The sequence below is a fragment of the Schistocerca gregaria genome, chromosome 4, assembly GCF_023897955.1.
Source record: "Schistocerca gregaria isolate iqSchGreg1 chromosome 4, iqSchGreg1.2, whole genome shotgun sequence".
Taxonomy (NCBI): Eukaryota; Metazoa; Arthropoda; class Insecta; order Orthoptera; family Acrididae; genus Schistocerca; species Schistocerca gregaria.
In genome coordinates this window covers 117104319-117113800 of record NC_064923.1, presented here as the reverse complement: position 1 = coordinate 117113800, position 9482 = coordinate 117104319, and the positions used below count along the sequence as shown (strand labels likewise).

The window sequence follows — 9482 nt, the reverse complement described above, 5'->3', positions numbered from 1 at the left end:
ATATCTTTGAAGCTAGAGTCATTTTTTCTCACTTGTAGAGTCGGCTGTGGTCGGTTGAGACGCAGTCGTGCAACAAAGTTGTACTTCCCTGTGAAATAAATCGAAAGTGAATGATGAACTTATGAGTTTTTCGTATTGCTTTTTATATCAAGTAGAAGCAAGCAAGCACATCCAGAATAAAATGGTATTAGAAACACCCAAATTGAGACAGACACGGTGAACAGCGGAACTTCTGCATCCAACAAACGGCACTATTGGAATCAGACTCATATTAGACAACTGAAGCCACCTGTAGGAATTTCTGGCAGTTACATTTTCTGTTTTAACAACTGCTGCACTTGCAGGCAGTATAGTCACTATTGCATCAGTTTCCTTCCATAATTCCCATAATGGCAAATCTTGATGCACTGCCACAACTGAGCAGATGCTGACTGGTAATTTACAGAGCCACAACACCCCTAGTGTCTGTTCTGGCAGTAACCCTGGAGCAGCGAGAGCACTTAAAGCTCGCAACATCTGCAATGGCGATCTGTTGCCAATCTGCTTCTCGTCAAAAGCTTTTTGCAGCTGAATCTCCAGTGCCAACGTATAACATCACACCATTGTCTCCTTTATTGATGAGTAGGAACATTGCTCTAGGATACCTTCTGTTTCCTCTATAACTGTTCTTTCTAAGTGTGCCATAGTTATCACACATTTGTCTTCATCTGTGCACACTTCATGTTGCTGGAAGATGCATTCTATTTGTGCCAACCATGTCTGTGGACAATTATGTCAGAATGGTAGGAGCTTGAAATGAGCCACTTGGTTCACGGTATACCTACCTTGCTAATTACTGTCACCTACTGCTCATTGCAGCATAGGTGAAGTCATGTTTCTGTCTCCATCAAAAGTGGTAATGTATCTGCCATTATTGTCTACGAAGAAAAACAATTTTTCAGATCAGACTCACTCCTTTCAAATCACTTTGTAGTCACAACTATGGGTTCTTAAGCTGCATATAATACAATTACCACATGATCTCTCTCTCTCTCTCTCTCTCTCTCTCTCTCTCTCTCTCTCTCTATATATATATATATATATATATATAGCAAAAATGTATCTAAAGACGAAGATGATGTAACTTAATAACATACACAAACACACACACACACAAAACTGAAGCTTTTGCAACCCACAGTTGCTTCATCAGGAAAGAGGGAAGGAGAGAGAAAGACGAAAGGATGTGGGTTTTAAGGGAGAGGGTAAGGAGTCATTCCAATCCCGGAAGTGGAAAGACTTGCCTTAAGGGGAAAAAGGGACAGGTACACACACACACACACACACACACACACACACACACACACACACACACAAGCAGACATTTGTAAAGGCAAAGAGCTTGGGCAGAGATGTCAGTCGAGGCGGAAGTACAGAGGCAAAGATGTTGTTGAATGACAGTTGAGGTATGAGCACCAACTTGAAATTAGCGGAGGTTGAGGCCTGGAGGGTAACGAGAAGAGAGGATATACTGAAGGGCAAGTTCCCATCTCTGGAGTTCTGACAGGTTGGTGTTAGCGGGAAGTATCCAGATAACCCGGACGGTGTAACACTGTGCCAAGATGTGCTGGCCGTGCACCAAGGCATGTTTAGCCACAGGGTGATCCTCATTACCAACAAACAATGTCTGCCTGTGTCCATTCATGCGAATGGACAGTTTGTTGCTGGCCATTCCCTCATAGAAAGCTTCACAGTGTAGGCAGGTCAGTTGGTAAATTACGTGGGTGCTTTCACACGTGGCTCAGCCTTTGACTGTGTACACCTTCCGTGTTACAGGACTGGAGTAGGTGGTGGTAAGAGGGTGCATGGGACAGGTTTTACACCGGGGGCGGTTACAAGGGTAGGAGCCAGAGGGTAGGGAAGGTGGTTTGGGGATTTCATAGGGATGAACTAGGAGGTTACGAAGGTTAGGTGGATGGCGGGAAGACACTCTTGGTGAAGTGGGGAGGATTTCATGAAGGATGGATCTCATTTCACGGCATGATTTGAGAAAGTCGTATCCCTGCTGGAGAGCCACATTCAGAGTCTGATCCAGTCCCGGAAAGTATCCTGTCACAAGTGGGGCACTTTTGCGGTTCTTCTGTGGGAGGTTCTAGGTTTGAGGGGATGGGGAAGTGGCTCTGGTAATTTGCTTCTGTACCAGGCCGGGAGGGTAGTCGCGGGATGCGAAAGCTGTTTTCAGGTTGTTGGTGTAATGGCTCAGGGATTCCGGACTGGAGCAGATTCGTTTGCCACGAAGTCCTAGGCTGTAGGGAAGGGCCGTTTGATGTGGAATGGGTGGCAGCTGTCATAATGGAGGTGCTGTTGCTTGTTGGTGGGTTTGATGTGGACGGACATGTGAAGCTGGCCATTGGACAGATGGAGGTCAATGTCAAGGAAAGTGGCATGGGATTTGGAGTAGGACCAGGTGAATCTGATGGAACCAAAGGAGTTGAGGTTGGAAAGGAAATTCTGGAGTTATCCTTCATGGAGAGTCCAGATCATGAAGATGTCATCAATAAATCTGCCCAAACTTTGGGTTAGCAGGCCTGGGTAACCAAGAAGGCTTCCTCTAAGCGACCCATAAATAGGTTGGCGTACGAGGGGACCATCCTGGTACCCATGGCTGTTCCCTTTAATTGGTGGTATGTCTGGCCTTCGAAAGTGAAGAAGTTGTGAGTCAGGATGAAGCTGGCTAAGGGAATGAGGAAAGAGGTTTTAGGTAGGGTGGCAGGTGATCGGCGTGAAAGGAAGTTCTCCATCGCAGCGAGGCCCTGGACATGCGGAATGTTTGTGTATAAGGAAGTGGCATCAATGGTTACAAGGATGGTTTCTGGGGGTAACAGACAGATTGGGTAAGGATTCCAGGCATTCGAGAAAGTGGTTGGTGTCTTTGATGAAGGATGGGGAACTGCATGTAATGGGTTGAAGGTGTTGATCTACGTAGGCAGAGATACGTTCTGTGGGGGCTTGGTAACCAACTACAATGGGGCGGCCGGGATGATTGGGTTTGTGAATTTTAGGAAGGAGGTAGGGGTGCGGGGTGTCGGTGGGGTCAGGAGGTTGATGGAGTCAGGTGAAAGGTTTTGCAGGGGGCCTAAGGTTCTGAGGATTCCTTGAAGCTCTGCCTGGACATCAGGAAAGGGATTACCTTGGCAAAGTTTGTATGTAGCGTTGTCTGAAAGCTGACGCAGTCCCTCAGCCACATACTCCCGACGATCAAGTACCACGGTCGTGGAACCCTTGTCCGCCAGAAGAATGACGATGGATCGGTCAGCCTTCAGATCATGGATAGCCTGGGCTTCAGCAGTGGTGATGTTGGGAGTAGGATTAAGGTTTTTTAAGAAGGATTGAGAGGCAAGGCTGGAAGTGAGAAAATCCTGGAAGGTTTGGAGAGGGTGATTTTGAGGAAGTGGAGGCGGGTCCCGCTTTGATGGAGGACGGAACTTCCAGGCAGGGTTCAATTTGGATAGTGTCTTGGGGAGTTGGATTAGGATCATTTTTCTACGTGGCAAAGTGATATTTCCAGCAAAGAGTGCGAGTGTAGGACAACAAATCTTTGACGAGGGTTGTTTGTTTGGTTGAATCTGGGAGTAGGGCTGAAGGTGAGGCCTTTGGATAGGACAGAGGTTTCGAGGAAAGGTGTTGTGGTTCCAGATTGTATTGATTAGAATTTTGAGGTTTTGGGGGGAATGGAGCTGGAAGTGGGAGAAACTGGGTCTTGTTGACCTAGCTTACTTTCTGACAGTCTTTTTGTTGTGCTTGTCTGTGACTCAGCGTCTCCTATAAGGTGAGTAGCAACTATAGTTTTCATTATATTGCTATGTTTTAGTAACCACATTTTTCAATGTTCAGCTGAGGTGTGAACAGCATGCCACAAACAACAATTACCTTTCCCTTTTGGATGCGCAAGCAGAAATAATTGAAAAAAAAAAAAAAAAATCAAAGCATCTCATTAGCTGCATCTTGCTGGATTGAAAAATAAAGCCATAGGTTTATAATGATATAAACAACATACCTAAACATTTGTCATTAAAATTTGTTATATTTTCTGTTTAAAATATACAAAATAATAAACGATAAAGGAATGCACACTTTAATGTACATTTCGAAAGTCATAATCCTGATAATTATTAGCATCATGACGAGATACACAGTACTCAGTATGTGTATATATACATGTTTATGTTACATGCTTTATCTGAAACCAACTTTTAAAGATCAGGCTTCAAGAAACCTTATCATCTGCATGCCACTAATGCAGAAGTGCATTGTCTGTCAATGTTCGGCACATGGATTCAAGACATACACGGGCAGCATCTGCTTTGGCTGCATTTTGGTTGTTACTGGCAACTGCCGACTTGAATTCCTGTCCATTTACACACACCTATGAGGAAATACAGAAATAAATCCATCAGTCCAGACAAAAGGAAACATTACATACAATATAACATTTAAATTTCACATTACTAGTTTGCTGGTACAGTGTAGGGCAAAAATGAGAACCATGTTAGGAGAGAAAACTCTTACATTTTGAAAAGCTATACAAACTGACAGAAGCCATAAGATCAAATGATTCTTTCATTCATTAAAAAACACACACAATGCAATGTTTAACTTTTTTAGAGACAACACAAATTAAGTAGGGGTAACTCTTAATTAAAATTTCTGTTTTCATGGAAATTATTGGTGCTTTTCAAAGGCATAATAGATGGAAAGATCACAATGTGTCATGTTTGGTTTCCTTTTATTTGTTAAGGATGCTGTGGTTCACACTGCCATCTCGCCATCCAGATTTAAGTTTTTCATAGCTCTCTTATATCATTTTGAGTAAATGTCACGATAGTTCCTTTCAAAATGCCACAACTGATTATGTGTGCTGTCCTTGACCAACCTGCAATTTTTTTCTCTCTATTAACCATTTTGTTGCTAATGGGGCATTAAGCTGCAATCTTTCTTTCTTCAGAATAAGGTACACACACAAAATATTCAGGATCACCCCCAAGTAAAAATTCAGACCAACAACAAGTAAGTGGGCAAGGCAAGCTATGCAATGTACAGAGATCAGATGATCATTGAAAGTAGCTCTCGCAACTAAGAGAGAGGACAAAGTGTTGTACATGATGATTTCATACAGGAGTTAATGCCAACTGCATCCGTAGCATTTGATAATGCTACACATACACCTCTGGGCATGCCACACTATGATTACCTTTAGGTATTCAATAAATTTTAGTTGTGTATGGGTTTGGTGAACTATTGGTTTCTGCACAGGGGCTGTCTCTATTAAACTCTGGGGCTCTTAAGCAGACAATATGACAATGCAGCTGTTATTATCCATTAGGTAATCATCTTGATGGATTGCTTTGTGGAGAACAATAAGTAGGCTGCACACAAGTCTACCCTGCAGACAGTGTGATAGGCAATGTTGCAACCCTCTCAAATGGAATGGTTCAAGGGTCACACAAAAACCATCAGAATGTTAAATGATACTACTGACTTGACAACTGAGGAGTTTGTAGGCATGTGATCAATATGAGAGCTGGACTTCTTGATCCCAGGAATTGAAGATTAGCAGCACTTGAGCCTGGACTGAGACTGCAGAGCAACATGGACCCTTCTATTCAGCAAGAAAAATTTTCAGAGCATTAGGATTCAAAAGATTTCTCGTTTTGGAAGAAGAGTTCAAAATGGCTCTGAGCACTATGGGACTTAACATCTGAGGTCATCAGCCCCTAGAACTTAGAACTACTTAAACCTAACTAACCTAAGGACATCACACACATCCATGCACGAGGTAGGATTCGAACCTGCGACCGTAGCGGTTGCGCGGTACCAGGCTGAAGCGCTTAGAACCACTCGGCCACTCCAGCCGGCAGGAAGAAGAGTAAAATAACATCAAATGCAATGTAATGTAATTATCAGAAGTATTGGGAAGGTGGGTGGAGAGCAAATAGTACTAAAATAAGCATCTATCCATCAATATGCTTACACTCCTGACAAGGATGAAGCATGTACTGAAAATTCAGTGGTTCAATGTGCAATCCTTCTACATGCAATCATCTTGCTTTTGTGAAACATATTGTGAAACAAAGAAAAGTGGTGGGCAGAGAAGAAAAAAGTGGGAAACTAAAGAAAAAGAAGGTGGTCAGAGAAATGCAACACATTGTTCTGGTCTACAATGAATAAAGCAACGATTCACAAGGAGTATAATTGTCTTAAATCATTCCCACAATGGTCCACCCTATGCACTATTCTCATTGAAGCTACTAGATGAGATAATCCTTGCTTCTAAATGACCGTAACATCCCATTTATACACTACGCTCCAGTTCATCTTATTTTCCTTCACTATGGTTCACATAACTGAGCCTGCGGAGACCGCAAAACGTATCTAATGCATCTTCCTATCATTACCTGCATAGTATCAAGCCCACCACTGGAACAATATACATTATCAAAGTCATCTGTAATGGTTGGTTGGTTTAAAAGGGAGGGAAGGGACCAAACTATGAGGTCATCAGTCCCTTGTTCCTAATAAAACAATGGCACAAGTGTGAGAATAAAATGGACGAGACATATAACACAAAACAGAAAGAATGTAAAAACCATAAGAATGAAGGAAAGGCAACGAACACTAGAAGGAACAAAAGAGGACAAGAAAATAACAGAGAGACGCTAGAAACAGAAGAGAGTAAGACAAGAAAGCAGATTACAGCAGCTGGCTGACCACGAGAATAAAAAGAAAAGCCAGCCAGCCTGCAACACATTAAAACTTCCACCCTAAAAGCACTAGAGTCGAGGACACAGAGGGACAAAAGACATGTTCTAAAACCTACATAGAAGTATAAAACCCACTCTCTCGGATAAAATGTAAAACTAAAACTGCTGCAGAGGCATCGTCACCCAACATCGAAGGTAGGGAGGTGGGAAAGTAAAAAGTCTGCTGATGAGCGGCCAAAAGGGGCAGTCTAGCAAGAGGTGGATGACTGTCATTTGGGAGCCACAGCAAAACAGGGGTGACCGTCATGACAGAGTAGGTAACCATGCATTAGCCATGTATGACCAATGCAGAGCTGGCAGAGAACTGATTTACTGTGAGACTGCATGGAAGACTTCCACACATTTGTCATCTCCTTAATGAAATGCAGCTTGTTGTGTGTACTGTTATGCCATTCCGTCTCCCAAAGCCTGAAAACGCTGCAGCATAAGGCAGACCGCAGGTCAGCTTTGGAGATGCCCATCTCCAGAAGCGGTTTCCATGTCGCCTGTTTGGCCAACCTGTCAGCAAGTTCATTGCCTGGGATTTTGACGTGTCCTAGGGTCCACACAAACATCAATGAACGACAGGACCATTCCAGGGCACAGATGGACTCCTGGATGTACACTACCAGAGGATGGCAAGGGTAACACTGGCCGATAGCTTGTAGGCTGCTCAGTGAGTCAGTACACAGGAGAAATGACGCGCCAGGGCATGAGCGGATGTGCTCAAGAGCACGAGATATGGCCACCCGCTCTGCAGTGAAAACACTACAGCCATATGGCAAGGAGTGCTGTTCAATATGTCCTCCATGAACATACGCAAAGCCTACATGAGCATCAGCCATGAAGCCGTAAGTGTAAACCACGTCAGAGCCCCGGAGCATGTCAAGAATCGAGAGCAAGTGACAGTGGAGACCGGCAGGGTTAACGGAGTCCTTAAGGTCATGCAAAAGGTCCAGACGAAGCTGTGGCCAAGGCGTATACCATGGAGGTGTACATGAATGGACCGCAAGTAGAGGTGGTAAAGGAAAAGACTCCAGTTCTGAGAGAAGGGACCGCACACAAACCGCAATCGTTAGCCTCGACCTGGGCCACCGAAATGGGAGATGGACCACTGAGGGCGGGAAAAGGAGATGGTAATTCAGATGCTCAGGAGAACTACGAATGTGCGCAGTGTAACTGATGAGCAGTTGTGCACATCTGATCTGCCATGGAGGGACCTCCAGCGTCCACCTGTAGGCTTTAGGACTTGTCCTAAAAGCTCCTGTTGCTAGTCGAACCCCACATTGGTGCACAGGGTCAAGTAAATGAAACGCTGAGGGCACTGCCGAACAATAAACCACACTCCCATAGTCAATTCGGGATTGGACAAGGGCTCTGTAGACCTGCAGCAGCACAGAGTGATCTGCACCCCAATTGGTGTTGCTCAGGCAACTGAGGAGGTCATTAAGGTGCTGCCAGCCCTTCCGCTTAAGCTGACGAAGATGAAGAAGCCACATCAATCAAGCGTCGCAAACCAGTCCTAAGAATCGATATGTTGGGTCCAGATGAATGGTACAACGCCGACAGAAGTGCATGACACATGACTTTGCGGCTAAAAACTGGAAGCCGTGGGCTAGAGCCCATGACTGTGCCTTGTGGATGGCTCCCTGTAAGTATCGCTCACCAACACCAGTACAGGAGCAGCAGTATGAAATGCATAAGTCATCTGCATACAGAGAAGGTGAGACAGAGGGGCGATAGCTGCTGTTAGACCGTTAATGGCCACTAAAAATAAGGGACACTCAATACAAAGTCCTGTGGGACTCCATTCTCCTGGATATGGGTGGAACTACAGGAGGCAACAAACTGACATGGAAGAGTATGGAGCGACAGCAAGTTTTGTATAAAAATAAGGAGCGTTCCCCGGTGACCCCACTCACACAATGTGCAAGGATATGATGTTGCCAGGTCATGTAGTATGCCTTACATAAGTTAAAAAACACGGCAGCCAGGTGTTGGCATCTGGAAAAAGCTGTTCAGATGCCAGACTAGAGGGACACAAGATTTGCAGTGGTAGAGCAACCTTGGCGGAAGCCACCCTGACATAGAGCCATTAGGCCACGTGACTCCAGGACCCAACCCAACCACCGACACACCCTATGTTACAGCAGCTTACAAAGAATGTCGGTGAGGCTGATGGATCAATAGCTATTGTGGAGCTCTCCCGCCATTGTGATGGAAAGACACCATCGCAACAGATTTGGTTGAAGACTATGAGCATATGTCGCTTGTAGTCAGATGAAAGATGTTTAATCATCTGGCTGTGGATCCGATCTGGATCTGGCCCAGGAGCTGTGGCAGGGCAATGTGCAAGGGCACTGAGGAGCTCCCAATCTGTAAATTGGCTGTTACAGGATTCACTGTGGCATGCAATGAGTGAGAGCACTTTCCCTTCCAATCGACGTATGAAAGGCTGGGGGGTAATTCTCCGACACAGAGGTCGAGCAAAGTGCAAAGTGCTCAGTAATTGCATTTGTGTTGGTAGATAACACGCCATTTATGGTAACACTGGGAACACCTGCTGGATTCTGGTACACAAAATACTTTTGATCTTTTCCCACACTTGGGAAGGTGACGTGTGGCACCCAATGGTCAAGACATATCTCTACCAACACTCCTGTTTCTGTCATTTGATAAGTTGGCGAACGTGGGCATGGAGCG

The 9482-nt window shown here is 44.8% G+C and overlaps 1 protein-coding gene across 2 annotated transcripts in view; it reads right to left on the bottom strand.

Moving 5' to 3' along the window:
- Positions 1-4041: 4041 nt before the first annotated feature.
- Positions 4042-9482, bottom strand: part of LOC126266740 (serine/arginine repetitive matrix protein 2-like) — a 320191-nt gene continuing 314750 nt past the window's right edge. For both annotated transcript variants that reach the window (XM_049971227.1, XM_049971226.1), the window contains one exon: positions 4042-4405. In XM_049971227.1, coding sequence (XP_049827184.1) covers positions 4274-4405 — 132 coding nt within the window. In that variant the 3' untranslated portion in view covers positions 4042-4273. The remainder of the gene's footprint in view (positions 4406-9482) is intronic.